General features: G+C 39.2%; 1 protein-coding gene across 7 annotated transcripts in view; it reads left to right on the top strand.

Annotated features, from left to right (window-relative positions):
* The first annotated feature begins 1509 nt into the window (after nucleotides 1-1509).
* The window catches only part of PPP1R12A (protein phosphatase 1 regulatory subunit 12A), a 161930-nt gene continuing 146311 nt past the window's right edge, over nucleotides 1510-17128 (top strand). For 5 of the 7 annotated variants that reach the window (XM_055239264.2, XM_055239262.2, XM_063615105.1 and 2 more), the window contains exon 1: nucleotides 1757-2280. In XM_055239264.2, coding sequence (XP_055095239.1) covers nucleotides 2044-2280 — 237 coding nt within the window. In that variant the 5' untranslated portion in view covers nucleotides 1757-2043. Of the gene's footprint in view, nucleotides 2281-17128 lie in introns of all 7 variants that reach the window. The other 2 variants (XM_055239260.2, XM_055239261.2) reach the window with 2 other exon arrangements.

Below are 17128 nucleotides of genomic sequence, written 5' to 3'. Positions count from 1 at the left end.
CCTTTTGCCTGAATGAAATCTTGAGATTCCCATCTATACTCCAAGGGCACTTTTAAGAGCTACCAAAGAGGCCACAACGTTCTTGGAAAACAGTATATGCTGTCAGTTTGCCTAGGTAGAGACAGGAGCTGACAAAGCAATCCTCAAGTTCCTTTCTTTTATTCTGACAGCTGTATTCTGTGGATAGGGATTTTGTATTTTAGTGCTAACAATGTTTTACAGCACCTAACACCACGAGTATTCAAAGGTCTGATGTTATCTTTAATGTATGTAAGGAACATACAGTGGTACACTTATGAATATTACTTTAATTTTCTATTTCTACAATGTTTTCAGACGAAATATTTTTATCCTAACCTGGATTCTATCGCTATCCTAATAATTGTGGTTCAGAAAATTGTCTCACAGGCAGGCAGTTTCCTAATCATGTTTTACTCAATTATTGTATTTCTCAATAAGATAGGCTGTGAAGTAGTCCACTGGAAAAGGCATCATGCTGAGAGTAAGAAAAGCTTATTTGTTCACTGCTCTATCTCCAGCACCTGGAACAATGCCTGACCCAGAACAGGTGCATACTATTTGCTGAGTGAATTCTAATCCTACTTCTGGGTAAAATTAAGTAAATTAACTAGTTCTTGAGGGACTCAGTCTACACGATCCCTAAACTTCCATGGTAAGGTTTTGTGGTTTTTATCTTGGCTTTTCTAAATGCTCTAAAAATAGTAGTGGATGGTAACAATGTAGTGTTCAGTAAAATCAATTAGTGGAGATTGTAGATAGATGGCTCATAAGACATCAGTATTACAAATCCTATGTGTGTGCGCGTGTAGTCATACAAGGCAAAGTTAAAGTCTTTTTTTTTATGACGATGATAAATTACAGTCTTGTTTGGGCGAGTGAACTCAGGAGGTGGTTCAAATAAATGTCATATTTTTCATTGTATCTTCAGTGCCTAGTACAGTTACTGGCTCACAGTAGGTATTCAATAAATAGTGGTTGAATTAATTGCCTTCATTAACGTTCCGTTTAAATGCTAGACGCAGCTAGGTCTTCACCCCACCTTAGAAAGAGATGGAGCTGTAACCAGAAATCCCTTAAAAGGTAAGGACCAGTAATCAGGCTGAGCTAAGCTCATGGGTAGTACGAGACAGGCTTAAAGCACTTAAGGAAGAACGAAGAGAACCCAAGCGTGAGCGAAAGCAAAACAAAACAAGCAAAGAGAGGAGGAAAAACATTTCTAAAGTGGGGGTTGGCAGGAAGCCACCGCAATTACCGCAGGTCAACCCTTGTCAATAGGTGGTCACTTCAAGAACTTACCATTAAACCCTCGGCTACACAGACCCCACTTTTAAAAGGTTATTAATTCTGACATGCCCAAGTTCATCTGAGTTCCTTAGAAAGAGCAACCACCAGCACCTACTTCACGACCTATCCTCCATTCCATTCAAATAACGCAGCCAATAGGAAAATCCTCTGCCCTGAGCCAACGACTCGGCGTAGCTGAGACAACCCGGGAGGCAGCTCTGCCCTGTAGAGCCTTGCGGTTCCACTGCTGGTCTCCGGATTCCCGGGAGCCCCCAGCCCGACAGGACAACCTTCCTTCCCCGCTTCCTCCTTTCCAGGTCTGTCCCAGCCCCCGCTGCCTGGGCCACACCCGCTTCCCTCCGGTGGCCCAGCCACCCCCGCCAAAGTTCGCGGGAGCGCTCTTCCTGGGGCGGGCGCAGGCCCAGGGCGCATGCGCACTGGCCGAAGGGCACCTCCCAGTCCGGATCTCGCGAAGTTACGTTAGATTGGCCGCCGATGACGGGTGGCCGTGCTGGGGGCGGGAGGGCTTCTGTGGTAGGAAGGGAGGTCCGCTCGGCCGGGCGCGCCGCCCCAGTGCTCTGTGGGATACTGGAAGTCTCGAGCGTCTCCTCCCGGTTCCCAGCCCTCCTCTGACCCGCACTCATAGAAACATTCACACACCCCCTGCCTCCCCTCTCTTCCCTCTCCGCCTCCCCCTTCCCCCCCTCGCGATAAGAAGACCCGGCGGCAGGAGAGGGGATGAAGATGGCGGACGCGAAGCAGAAGCGGAACGAGCAGCTGAAGCGCTGGATCGGCTCCGAGACGGACCTGGAGCCTCCGGTGGTGAAGCGCCAGAAGACCAAGGTGAAGTTCGACGATGGCGCCGTCTTCCTGGCTGCTTGCTCCAGCGGCGACACGGACGAGGTCCTCAAGCTGCTGCACCGCGGCGCCGACATCAATTACGCCAATGTGGACGGACTCACTGCCCTGCACCAGGTCTGTGCGCCCCGCCGCCGGCTCTCCTGACCCTGAGGGTTCTCGTCGGCCTCCTGCCGGGGCCTGCCCTCAGTTCTCCACCTCTTGAGGCTGGGGGCAGCGGGAGACTCCCTGCTGCGGGGTGAGGGGGCGGTTTCCCGAGAGGGCGGGAGGGAGAGCTGCTGGAGGGGAGGGCGCTGGACTTGAGGCCCCGCTTCAGAACAGTTGCTGGTGGAGTTGGGAACCGGGTGATTTCCGGGGCATAGGGGAAAAGGAACTGTGGTCGTTTTGGGGCCCCAGGGCGATTCGTGCATGAGTCTGGGATTTGGGGTCGAGACAAGGAGGGGTATAGTGGGGTTGTGCCTGGGCCCCCGTGTCAGTGATATATTCGGAGGGTTGGATGCTGAAGGAAGAAAACTAACAAGGGGCATTAGGAACGCTTAGGCAGATGAACATCTTTGACTTGTAGATGGGCACTGGATTTGTTGCACTTTTTAGGACTTGATTACAAATGATGATGATAATAATAGTAATCTAGAGCCCTAAGCCGTGTGCCCTGAGCGAACGATTTCCTGTTTTCTCATTTATTACTCTTGGTCACTGGGGAGGGGAAAACAGGGTGTAATTAGCTGATCTGCACCGGCCGAAAGGAAGGGGATGGAAGTGGGCAGAGTAAGGAAGCCCTCTAAAGGGCTTGCCCACCTCCGGACCGGAACGTGTTGAGTCTGATACTCGAGGTTTGCCGCAGTGTCAGAGATCCTTGAGCCCCAGGTCCTGGGGTGTGCACTGGTGTTAGAAAGAGAAGAATAAATAGGGGACACTGTTTTCAAAGCCGGTTTCCAAGCTCTGGTTTTTCTTTTGGGGGTGGGAAAAAAGAAAGCTGGTCACAAACTTTTCTCAAAATGGATGCTTTGTGCATGTTAAAGTTTTATAGTAGTCTGATTGGGATCTCTCAGTGTTAGCCAAATAAGGAGAAACTATTGGCAATCCAGAGATAATGTTGCCTTGCCTTTAACAGGCCAAAAGCAACACAACCACTTAGAGGTTTGCATAAAAAGCAATTTTTAAGTGATGGTAATAGGTGACAAGGCATAGGCTTTTTCTACTTTCTTAGCGGGCAACTTGGAATAACTGTAATAGAAAATGACTTTGCAGCAATAGCTTCCCCTTACAATGAAAAGAATTGTAAGCTATCTCAAAGTTGCCTTGGTTGAAACAAGGCTTTATATTTCATGAATATTAACTTGATGCCTTTTTAAAAGACGTGTGTAGTGACATTTTTCCTTGTACTGCTTACTGTTTAAGGGAGTGATGACCGTTTTAAATTTTATATAATGGAATTATATCAGATTTGGAGTATAGCCTTTGTTTACAAAGTTGACTAGATACATTGAAATGATTGACAAATTGCAGGACAAATATGGAATTAAAAATGTGGCACCCAGTAAAAATATAGCGGGGTATCTTGCTCTTTCTCAATTTCATTAATTTAGATTCTCTAATGCACAGCAAAGTTTTTATTTGGGTGAAGTTTATTTAAGGCATATCATAACTGTTAAGATTTTAAAACCATGGTGTTGAGAATGAAGGAAACTTTTGGCATTAAAAATGATAATGTAATTATATAAGATGAATCTTCAAATTTCTTTCAAGTGTACTTTACACATTTTAGTGTGAAACAGATTTGAAAGACGATTATTACTGTAGGAGGTCAGGATAATTGGATAATGGTTCGCATCAGTATGTTTTATTCAAATTGTCAGATAGAAATTTAAAGTTACTATTGTCGTGGAGGAACCCAGTTGTATTGGCCTAGAGGAAGACAAAAAGTTTTGATATTTAACATTATTGTAATATTGGTTTAGGGAGGAAGAGAAAATACATTTAACTGCCTTCTTAAGATCTTTTTTTCTCCTCTCAATATTCCCATGTTACAAGAATTATCAGACTTACCATTGTCTTCCTGATTAACTGAATTCAGTGGTCAGTTTGGTGTTGTGTAGATATATCTTTATTGGGTATTTTGTTTTAGTTGACAAACAGAAGTTTCTAAATTTACACCATTTTCATAATATCTTTCTGTCACTTTTTGTCATTGTGTGAGTTTGACCCGATAATCTCCAACCACCTCCCCTTTTCCATAACATTTTTCCTTATCTGCAAATTCCTTAAATCAGTGAAGCCAGTCTTTAAAATATCAAGCATTAAAATTTTTGTTATGTTTTCTTCACTCTCATTTCTTATTTATCAACTCTTGTACTTTTTTCCCATTGTTACTATGAAAACAGGGAGTTCACTTTGGGCAAATTTAGGACAACAGTTAGTGAAAGACAATAAACAAAATTAAAAACTTTTAAGCTTTTAAGAAATCTCTTGAACTTAGCTTGTTTTCCATACTTAATTATAAAAACTAAAATCACTGATTTAATAGTTCTTGAATAGTTCTTTAAAACTTTAACCTCTCAAAAAATCGTAGAATACCTAAAATGTATAACCGGGTTAATTGTTTATTGTTTTTTGAATATTCATTTACTTTTTGGTTTTGATCAAGTGTTCTAAATTTTATTGTCAAGAGAAAAGTTTTAGGAACATCACAACCCACAAACATACTTTTAAAAATCGAATATTTTGCTTTTATTTGTTGAATGTGCTCCCTCATGAGAAGTTATAAAAGATATCCAGTCTTCAGCTGTTCTTTTTGTATAGAAATAAGTCTTCTATATAGAAGAAAAAGCGTTTCTTGTCAAATTTCCTATCTTAGTCTCCAGAATAGCCTTTCTCACCGATCCACTCCACCTGGGACCTGACCCCCAAAGCTACAAAACAGCACAAAGTTAACCATAGATATAAATTTCTGGTTTTTCTAGAACCGAGGTCTAGAGTAGAATTTCATTATTACCAATGGGGCAATAATCAGCTTCTGATTTTATAGCTACCTGGTAGAGTTTTACAGTATGTGATTATATCTCTATTTTAGCATACTTCATAAAGATTTAAGGAGATTAATAAGGTTATATATAGAATGTCTTATTGCTGATTCTTACTGATACTGTTGTGCATAAAATACAGGGCTGAGATTTTTCTCCAGCAGTTTTGAGTTTAGCCTGTTGATTTTAACTTTAAAATCTTTTCTTTTTCCTCTGTGCCAGTGACTTCCAGGTCAGTTTATGGTTCCCTCATTTCTGCAAAGCTCCAAGCCTCATTTCCATTTTTTTGGGTTATGTATTGATTTAAAATGAAATATTAAATGTATTGTAATTTTATATTTAATAATGTCTTTTAAGTAGTAATACAGTAAATACAAGTTCATCCCCTTTGCCATAGAATGGCAACTACTGTATTCACGTTAACCTTTGTGATTTCTTCAAAGGATTTCTTATTGTTCAAATACAGATTTTCATAATTGCAATTCAGTATTATAATTTTACGTTTATCCGTTAACATTAGAGATACTTATCTTTAGACTTTACCAGCATCCTTTTTAACTAATTATTTAAAAAGTATTATTAATTTAGTTATAAGACAATTTTACATCGTCAGGAACTTCTTTAAATTCACCTAAAACAGGTCTATCTTTCCTTATCAAGCCTAGTCTTCTCATTGATGTTCCTGTTTCTGTTAATGATACATTAATCTTTAGAATCAAGTTAAACATTTTAGTTATTGTTTACTCATTCCCCTTGTCTATGCATAATCCAGTCTATCTTCTAGCTCGGTCTTTTCTTTACAGTTACCTTGGCATCAGTTCTTTTCTTTGCCACTCTTTACTGGCAACCTAGTTCATACCTTTATTATTTTATTTTATTATTTTTTTTTGAGATGGAGTTTCGCTCTTGTTGCCGAGGCTGGAGTGCAGTGGCGCTGTCTTGGCTCACCGAGACCTCCACCTCCCGGGTTCAAGTGATTCTCCTGGCTCAGCTTTCCGAGTAGCTGGGATTACAGGTGTGTGCCACGATGCCCAGCTAATTTTGTGTTTTTAGTAGAGATGCGGTTTCTCTATGTTGATCAGACTGGTCTTGAACTCCTGACCTCAGGTGATCCACCTGCCTCAGCCTCCCAAAGTGCTGGGATTTCAGGCGTGAGCCACCGCACCTAGCCTTATTTTTATCCCTAGAGTATAGTAATAGCTTAATTGTTTTTCCTGCCTCTATTCTCTCCCTGATTTAATCTAGCATGCATATTGCTGTCATATTAATCTTTGAACAGTATCATTCTGATGGTGTTACTCCTCTCTCTAAATTTGGATATAGTACATTTTATGATTTAGCTTATGGTTGATATATCTCCATTGTGTTGTATTCTTTATAGAAATTGGTTAACTTGCTTACATTTCAACTAGATCTTTACATTTTTTATTTCCATGCCTTTAGCCATGCTTTTTATCTTCTCTCCCTTGTTTGCCAATTAAAATTCTAGTCATTGTTCAGGATTCACATTCTCTTTTCTGGGGTGTTCACTGTACCTTATATTCTGCCTCTCCTGCAATAAAAACACTTTTTACTGAATAGTGTTTGTGTTTGTCTTTGTCTTCCCTTGTAGCCTCTGAGGACCTAATCTTCCACAATTTTTGTATTTCCAGAGCCTAGCACATAGTAGATGCTCACTAAAGGTTTATTGAATTTTATTTTTTTACCTCAAATCATCAATAGGAAGTTTTAAGTTATTTGTATGTTATGAGATACATTTTTGAAACCTTCACATCAGATACTTAGCATATTGTTCTTGCACATAATGGAATTTGTGTGATTATGAAACAAATTAAAAACTTTGTTGTAGATTTCAAGATATTTTAATATCTTGAGATTTTTAAAAAAGTCTTTTTTTTTTTTTTTTTTTTTTTGAGATGGAGTCTCATTCTGTCACCCAGGCTGGAGTGCAGTGGCGTAATCTTGGTTCACTGCAAACTCCGCCTCCCAGGTTTAAGTGATTCTCCTGCCACAGCCTCCCTAGTAGCTGGGATTACGGGTGCGTGGCACCATGCCTGGCTAACTGTTACTGTATTTTTAGTAGAGATGAGGTTTCACTATGTTGGCCAGGCTCATTTTGAACTCCTGACCTCAAGTGATCCGCCTACCTTGGCCTCCCAAAGTGCTGGGATTACAGGTGTGAGCCACTGTGGCCGGCCTAAAAAATTCTTAATATCGACCTTCTTTCTATTAAATTCTAAAGCAATCTAGATATTGGTTAAGTGGTAGAAAAATATTATATCCAGTTGAGCTAGATCCTCTGGAGTGGGCGTTCACAAACGCTAGGCCGTGGACAGGTCGGTCCACGACCTGTAAGGAACAAGGCCATACAGCAGGAGGTGAGCGACACACTGGCAAGCTAGCATTACTGCCTGAAATCCGCCTCTTGTCAGATCAGCAGCGACATTAGATTTCCATAGGAGCGCGGACCCTATTGTGAACTTGCGCTTGTGAGGTATTTAGGTTGTGTGCTCTTTATGAGCATCTAATGCCTGGTGATGATGTGAGGTAGAACAGTTTCATCTGGCCCCACTCCCCAACCCCCATCTGTGGAAAAACTGTCATTCACGAAACTGGTTCCTGATGCCAAGGTTGGGTACCACTTCTAGAGGAATACAAAGTAGGATTAGTTCCATGTTCTATGCTATTACAATTTTAAAAGTTTTTCTTTTACTTTCCAGTACAGACATACAGATAGGTTTAATATGAAATCCTTTTGATCTTAAAATACAAATTTGATCTACTTCTAAGGGAGCCATTTTAAGCATCTTTGTAAAATATGTGATCCTCTCGTCAGCAAAAGGAATACTTTTGTGTAGTCTTAAGATGTGAAGTGTAAAAGAGACTGGAAGCAATTAATTTTGAGTTGCTTGTTAGCAAATAGTTTGATTACTATGTAAAATCTGAATTAAGAGTTTATAGTTTGTAACTGTTTACCCTTTTTTTGATGGAGAATGTTAAGATCTTGGAAGACCTCTTGGATAACTTTTAAAGAGCATTAAAATTTGTGTCTAAAAGAATGTGCGGTGTAAAATATTTCTCTACATAGTTGTCTTTTTAGAAAAGCTGTAACACTTTATGCTCATACCTTTCAAAAGTTTTTATTGAAATCATCCTAAATCCATTTTTAAAAACCTACCTAAACAAACAAATAAAACCCTCCCAACCCCAAACTGGCCCCTCACTTCCTACAAATAAGTGGGCAACCCTAGCCATGTATGGGGTGTGCTGGTAGGGCACCAGTGCCCACACTGCTGCTGGTATAATGCTTTTTCTGTAGTTGCTGCCTCTGTGCTTCCTGGCAACAGTTTTGTGGTCTGACTTTGAGGTGTCATAACCAAGACCATCTTTCATGTGCCTCAGCTACAGTATGATTGCAAGCTGTGACTGAGCATTTTCTAGTGTAGCCAGGTATAAACACTGGATGGAATAGAGGAAATGTTTTTCATCATCCATTTGTTATTACCACATTTAAAAATTACAGTTCACATAAGAAAAGTATTTTAAAAATCTTATTAGATGATTTTTAAAAGAAAACTATTTAAAAACCTTTTAATAGGGGGAGGCATAAAACGTTGTTTTGTTACTATCATAACGTGTTGCTTCTTGACACTATATGAAGTTGCTATTTTCATTGCCTCTGCCTGCAAAAAATTGCCATCTTTTACTCCACCCTTCTTTTGAAAGTTTGTGGGGCTCCACAGTAAGGTTGAAAAGATGATGAGGTATTGGCATTTTGGTATACCTCTTTGAAAGATTGAAGAACTCCAACAATTACAAGTTTATTCTCAGTTGGAGTCAGATAGGTAGTAGACATGACTTAATCAGTGTTTTATTGAGGAGCAATGCTTTTCCAAACAATAGTTTAATTTTCACAACATGCTTTTTCACTTGCTCAAGGTTAACAAGAAAATAAATGGCAGAGCTGGAATTCTTATGCAGGTCTGTTTGATGCCAAAGCTTAAACTTTACCCTATGCCAGGTATCTTCTTTGAAGTCTGAAGAAGAAAATATTCTTAAATCTTTTCATCATTATGGTGGTGTTTAGTAGTTGGAGGTTTCTCTGTAAATTAGCTGAAAATCAAGTGAAACACACATATAATTTTTTTCTTCATCCACTTTTGTTTTAGCTAGCCCATACTTTATAGACCTTTCTATGGTAATTGAAGTGAAATAGTACTGTATCTAAATTAATCTCAGAATTCGAAATTGTCCTAAATTTTAGGAAGTGCCAAGATTATTTTTGCCTTACCATTATGTGCAGAATACATCAGCAGCAACAAGAAACACTCCTTTTTTCAGGACATAGAATTTAATTTTTAACTACCTTTATTTTTCTCTACCCTAATAGCGATTTATATTGTTTCAGTTGTTGGGTGTGTGTGTGGGTGTGATGTGTGTATGTGTGTTTTGAGACGGTGACAGACTGTCACCATAGCTGGAGTGCAGTGGCATGAAAATAGTTCACTGTAGCCTTCCTGGGCTCAAGTGATCCTCCCACCTCAGCCTCCTGATCAGCTGGGAATACAAGCATGTGCCACCACTTCCAGCTAATTTTTTTTTTTCTTTGACAGGGTCTCCCTGTGTTGCCCAAGCTAGTCTGAAACTTCTGGGCCCAAGTGATCTTCCCACCTGAGCCTCCCAAAGTGCTGGGATTACAGGCGTAAACCACTGCACTCAGCCTGTTTTAGTTTTTTTTAATCATTTACAGTAAATTTTTTTTTTTTTTTTTGAGACGGAGTCTCGCTCTGTGGCCCAGGCTGGAGTGCAGTGGCGCAATCTCGGCTCACTGCAAGCTCCGCCTCCCGGGTTCACGCCATTCTCCTGCCTCAGCCTCTCCGAGTAGCTGGCATTTACAGTAAATTTTTTATACATACATACATGTACATATTTGATTCTTTTTAGAGACAAATTGTAGGAAACTTAATACCATGCATACTGGGCGGAGGGGGGAAGAAGTCCCTTAGGTACGCTTAAGGTAGGGACTTTGATTCTTTTTTCTTTAAATCTCCTTTTGTATCTGCATTTTGTTTTAGTAGGTACACAATAAATGTTTAATGATTTAAAAAAATTGGACACAATGTAAACGAATATTTTGAAGAGCAGAATTCATAGAATATTAAATAATTGGGTAAATATAACACACTGACAAACTTTTAAAATGTCCTAATAAAAAAGCTTATATAAACCACTTACTTTTATAATACTTACAATGTAAAGGTAGCCATTATTACCATCAAAACATTTATTAGGTGGCTGGGTATGGTGGCTCATGCCTGTAGTCCTAGCACTTTGGGAGGCCTAGGCAGGCGGATCACCAGAGCTCAGGAATTTGAGATCAACCTGGCCAACATGGCAAAACCCCATCTCTACTAAAAATACAAAATAAAAATTAGCCAGGCGTGGTGGCGCATGCCTGTAATCCCAGCTACTCGGGAGGCTGAGGCACGAGAATTGCCTGAACCCAAGAGGCAGAGGTTGGAGTGAACTGAGATCATGCCACTTCACTCCAGCCTGGGTGACAGAGCGAGATTCTGTCTTAAAGAAAAAAATTATTGGGGTGTTAGATTTATTTTTGAAATGAGATCTATTACTGATTATCAATAGATGCTTCAGTTTATGTAACTTAGTTTAAAAATTCTTTAAACAAATCCTTGAGTGTTCATTTAGAAAAGTAATCTCTAGGCTGGATGCAGTGGCTCACACCTGTAATCCCAGCACTTTGAGAAGCCAAGGCAAGAGACTTGATCCCAGAAGTTCAAGACCAGCCTGGGCAATATAGGGAGACCGTGTCTCTACCAATAAAGAAAAAAGAAAAGAAAGAGAAAAGAAATCTCTAGTATGGTAATATTAGAAATAATGCATATTTTCTAGTTATTTTACTCATACTTTTTTTTCCAAATAACATTTTTACTATGGCTCCCTCTATGTCAGTATTTTCTGACCTTATTAGTGTTTTGGTTGTTTATCTTTGCATTGTTATGCTGGCTAACCATAAAAAGACACGCTTGAGTTCTGTGTTACTGCCCCAAGTGTGCTTGCTGCTCAACTCAAATGCTCTTTCATGGGAGGAGACATTCCACATTGTCATGTGTTACATAGGCATTTCTGAAATGACATTCAGTAGAAACCATGGAAAGAAGTGAAAGCATTCCTCAGCTGTCACTTTTTTAGTAGTCTATTTAAATGTTATGTATATTGAGTGAGATATTCTGCAGAGAGAGCTTCACTTAATAAAACGCTTTACTTTAACTTGATGATTTAACTCACATTTGAGCTGAAATTACTGTTTTCTTAGTTTAACATGACCTCTAACACTAAAATCATAAGATTGTACAAAGTTCGTGTCATTTTCTTGAATACTGCATAGTGCAGAAGAGAATACATTTTGTGAGATGTCACTTGGCACCCTCCTAAAGATTAATAACCATGTGGGAAAGTATATTTTCATGGACTGTTATACACACACACACGTACACGTATGCACTCAACCTTTACTTGTAATAAACATCCCAAATTATATCTATTTTATTAGCCTTCAAAATTGTTTTAGATAGTTATAAACTTATTTGAGTATTTATATTCTTGCGTGGAACACTTCTAGAGCTTTTCTATAGGAGTTTCAGCTCCAGAACATTTTTTTAAAATATCCTCAGTGTTGAGAGTTTTTTTTTCTTTCAGGAGAGTTTTTAAATTTTGAAAATATCATTCGAAGATGTATCTAGTGAATAAAGGTGGATCATGTAGTAATCATGGTTAATAAATATCTGTGATTACATGATACTTTCTAAAAAGCTTATTCTTAACTGGAATATGATCATAAATGTCACCTTGGATTTAAGTTAACTCTTTACATTGTCTGGATTTGAGTATGCTTCAGAATTTGTAAACCTAAAGTACTGTTCATTTGTGTTCTAGATTTTGATGAAACAAGTCAATGTTATAGCTTGTGAACATAGTCTTTTTTGTGCATGTTTGCGTTTTCTGCAAAAGATTTTGGTGCTGCCTGGCACAGTAGCTCATGCCTGTAATCCCAGCACTTTGGGAGGCCGAGGTGGGAGGATCGCTTGAGCTGGCTTGGGCAACAAAGTGAGACCTTGTCTCTACAAAAAATTTAAAAATTAGCTGAGCATGGTGACACGTATCTGTGGTCCCAGCTACTCGGGAGGCTGAGGCAGGAGGATTGCTTGAGCCCAGGAGGTTGGGGTTGCAGTGTGCTGTGATCACGCCACTGCATTCTAGCCTGAACGACAGAGTGAGACCAGGTCTCACATTTTAAAAAAAGATTGTGATGCTGCTGTCTCTAGATCATGACACTAATTCATTAAGAGCTATTGTTTTTCTCAAAGATATTTTAATTTCTACAGTTTTTCTTAAAAGATTTGGACAGATGACATATTCAGCAATTTCTGTATTCCTTCCAAGTCATGGAATCTACTTAAGAACTCTGTAGCATATTCAAGATTTTTTTCTTTTAAAATGCCTGTTGCTGTTTAACTCTTTGAACCATCATTTTTTACAGGTAAAATGCCTTTATATTTTTTATCTTCTCAGTGTTTTCCATTTTTTTTGATATACATGAAAATTTAATAAGTAATTATTAAGTCTTCAGTGTCTTGCTTTTATATAGGTTGTCCCCATCTCCTTTTTTTAAATTTTATTTTATTTTTTGAAACAGAGTCTTGCCCTGTCTCCCAGGCTAGAGTGCAATGGCACAATCTCGTCTCACTGCAAACGCCGCCTCCCAGGTTCAAGTGATTCTTCTGCCTCAGCCTCCCGAGTAGCTGGGATTACAGGCATCCACCACCACGCCCAGCTAATTTTTTTTATTTTTAGTAGAGACGGGGTTTCACAGTGTTGGCCAGACTGGTCTCAAACTCCCGACCTCAAGTGATCCACTCGCCTCAGCCTCCCAAAGTGCTGGGATCACAGGCGTGAGCCACCGTGCCTGGCCTCTCCTTTTTATTTTTAAACATGGCTTACTTTTGTATATTTAATGTTGTATGTGAATTTTATCCCAAATAAAAATAGTTGTAAAAGTTTAAGAATAATTATTTAATTAAAACACTAAAGACAAATGTAAAAAATTAAATGTTATCCAAAATTTCGGGACTGGATTTGCTCCATTTAAAAGTTGAACATCCTTTTAAATATCTCTATACAGGTATGTAATTTTCTATAAATGGGATCATACCTAATTTTCTGGTTTATAACAGGTTTTGAAACATTATCTATTTTAAGAAACATTTCTGTGTTAATGAATATTCATATACATTTTCCCTTTTAATGAGTATATAGTATTCCATTGTGTGTGCGTGTGCATATACATCTTGGAATTTATTTTCGTAGTCTTTTCCTGATGAACATTTAGTATATTTTCCACTTTTTATTATATGGTGAATATTATGTACATCTTTTTTTTTTTTTGAGACGAAGTCTCCCTCAGCAGCTCAGGCTGGAGTGCAGTGGCGCGATCTCAGCTGACTGCACTCCATCTCAGCCTCCCGAGTAGCTGGGATTACAGGCACCTGCCATCATGCCTGGCTAATTTTTGTAGTTCAGTAAAGATAGGGTTTTACCATGTTGGCCAGGCTGGTCTTGAACTCCTGACCTCAGGTGATCCACCCACCTTGGGCTCCCAAAGTGCTAGGATTACAGGTGTGAGCCATCCCACCTGGCCTATACCATGTACATCTTTACTCGCTCATCACATTGTATTCCTTAGGATTGTTTCTTAGAAATCTTACCTGCAATCTTAGTTTTGCTCAAAATAACATGCCATTTAAATGATTGTTTATACAAAATACTTTTTAAAAAATTTTTACTTTAAGTTCTGGTATACATGTGCAGAACGTGCAGATTTGTTACATGGGTATATGTGTGCTATGGTAGTTTGCTGCACTTATCGACTCATATCTAGGTTTTAAGCCCCGCGTGCATTAGGTATTTGTCCTAATGCTCTCCCTACCCTTGCCCCCGAGCCCCCGACAGGCCCCAGTGTGTGATGGTCCTCCCTGTGTCCATGTGTTCTCATTGTTCAACTCCCACTTATGAGTGAGAACCTGAGGTGTTTGGTTTTCTGTTCCTGTATTAGTTTGCTGAGAATGATGGCTTCCAGCTTCATCCATGTCCCTGCAAAGGACATGAACTCATTCTTTTTTATGGCTGTATTCCATGGTGTATATGTGCTACATTTTCTTTATCCAGTTCATCATTGATGGAGATTTGGGTTCTAAGTCTGCAAAAGACATTTTTAATAAAGTTTCTAGTATATTGAAAATGGAAAACTAACCATGAAAGTACTCATGTTGACACACCTGTTAAATTCATGCGGTAATATTATCCCCTATATGTCATCCATAGGCAGATTTTTGTTTTATTTATTGGTTTTTTTTTGTTTGTTTATTTTGAGATGGGGTCTTGCTCTGTTACCCAGGCTGGGAGTGCAGTGGTGTGAACACAGCTCACTGCAGCTTCGACTGCCCGGCCTTAAGTGATTCTCCCACCTCAGCCTTTTGAGTAGCTGAGACTACAGGCATGTGCCCACCACAACTGGCTAACTTTTAAAATCATTATTATTAGTAGTAGAGACAAGGTTTTGCTGTGTTGCCCAGGCTGGTTTCAAACTCCTGGGCTCAAGCAATCCTCCTGCCTTGGCATCCCAAAGTTCTTGGATTACAGCCATGCGCTACCATGCCCAGCTGAGGAAAATTATTTTATTGCTTTATTACTCTGTGTGTGTGTGTTTGTGAGAATAAAATTAGTTGTATTTCACTCAGAGAAGCAATTGGGGAAGACAAGGTAAAAAGTGTTCTTCCTTTTTTCTTTATGTAAGTTTTAGTTCTAATGTTTGAAAATTTTGAAGTTATTAAAATATTAAACAATATCTGTATTCATTTGTATGATGCTGTTATTCATTTAAATTAGTGAATAACTCATTCATGCAAGAAACATAGATCACCATTTATCATATGTCCAGCACAGTACTAATCTCTAAAAACAATGGTCCCTGGCTACATGTAGTATACAATCTAGTTGAGGTGGCAGCATGAGCCGATGATTACAATGTAAATAAGTGGTAGAGTAGAGATACAAGGTGAAATTAAAGGCTTTATTAGGTGGGCTTAACCCAGAGTGTCAATGGAAGACATCCCTGAGAAAGCTTTGTAAGTTATAGGTAACTTATCAGCAGATGTCTTGAGCCTTCTATGACCCTATTCACTACTGGTTTGTCTTCTGAATGCTCCTGTTCAGTGTACCTTTTTGTCAGTTTCTTTCTTGAAGATGAATGTTGCCAAGGTTCTCATATGTCTATTTTTCTTTTTTGTGTTATTTATGTAGTTTCAACTTTCTTTTTATATGATCTGTCCTCCTTACATGATCCCTATCTTATTTTTTATATCAGTCTTCCATTTACTAAGCTAGAATCTCAGGGTCTTTTTCTGTTTTCTCCTCACTTGCATACAGTCCATCTCCTCTGCCATGCACACACCTAAAAAAAAAATCCTCTTTTATATATTCATTTAACATATATTAAAGGTCTCTTCTGTGCCAGACACTATTAAGTGCTGAGGAGACACATTTTTGAGCAAAAATATACCAACAGTACCCTCATAGAGTTGACAGTAAAATGAAATTAGCCATTTGGGAAATGCAAATCAAAACCACAATGAGATACTAGTTCACACCTACTAGGATGGCTATAATAAAAAAGAGATAACAAGTAGTGACTAGGATGTTATATTAGTCCTGTTTTCTGTTGCTTATAATGGAATACCAGAAACTGGATTATTTAAAAAGACTTACTTATTACAGCTATGGAGGCTAAGAAGTCCAAGGTTGTAGGGTCAACTGGTGAGAGCCTTCTTGCCTGTTGGGGACTCTGTAGAGAGTCCCGAGGCAGCACAGGGTATCACATGGTGAGGGGGCCGAGTGTGATAACGTGCTCAAGGTCTCTCTTCCTCTTCTTAGAAAGCCACAAGTTCCACTCCCATGATAATCCATTAATTCATTAACCCTTTAATCCATGAGTGGATTAATCCATTTATGAGAGAAGAGCCCTCCTGATGCAGTTACCTCCCAAAGTCCCCAGCTCTCAACAATGCCACATTGGGGATCAAGTTTCAGCATGAGTTTTGGGAGGGATATTTAAGTCACAGCAGATATGGAGAAATTGGAACCCTCATGCACTGCTGGTGGTAGTAGTAAGATGGTACAGCCACTTTCAAAACAGTCTGGCATTTTCTCAAAAGGTTAAACAGAGTTACCATATGACCCAGCAGTTCTACTCTTAGGTATATACTCAAGAGAATTAAACGTGTCCATACAGAAATGTGTATAGTAATGTTCATGGCAGCATTATTGATGATAGCCAAAGATGAAAACACAAATGTCTTATCAGCTGATGAATAAAGTGATATGTTTTGTCCCTGGAATCAGTGGAATATTAGTCAGTAGCAAAAAGGGGGTGCTGATAATTGTTACAAAAATGAATCTTAAACATGCTAAGTGAAAGAAGCCAGTCGCAAAAGACCACATGATGTATGATTCCATTTATATGAAATGTCCAGAATAGGCAAATCTGTGTATGAAGCAAGAAGGCAGATAAATGGTTACCAGAAACTAGAGGTGTTGAGGGGAGTTGGTGAATAACTGCTAATGGGTACAACTTTTTAGGGTGACAAAAATGTTGTAAAATTGTGCTGACGGTTTCACAACTCTGTGAATCTGTTTGTTTATACACTTTAAATGGGTTATGGTATGTGAATGATATCTCAAACATTTAAAAAAGTGAACGTATATATTTATCAGTGTTTACTACTAAAAATTGAGGCACTGACAGAGCCAGAGTGATTATCTTCTGTCAGTCCCCCAGCCTCAGCCTAGGCTTGGTATTAGTCACT

Source organism: Symphalangus syndactylus, chromosome 13 (assembly GCF_028878055.3).
Source record: "Symphalangus syndactylus isolate Jambi chromosome 13, NHGRI_mSymSyn1-v2.1_pri, whole genome shotgun sequence".
Classification (NCBI taxonomy): Eukaryota; Metazoa; Chordata; class Mammalia; order Primates; family Hylobatidae; genus Symphalangus; species Symphalangus syndactylus.
Note: the sequence above shows the minus strand (reverse complement) of the source record. Positions and strands in the feature narration are given on the sequence as shown.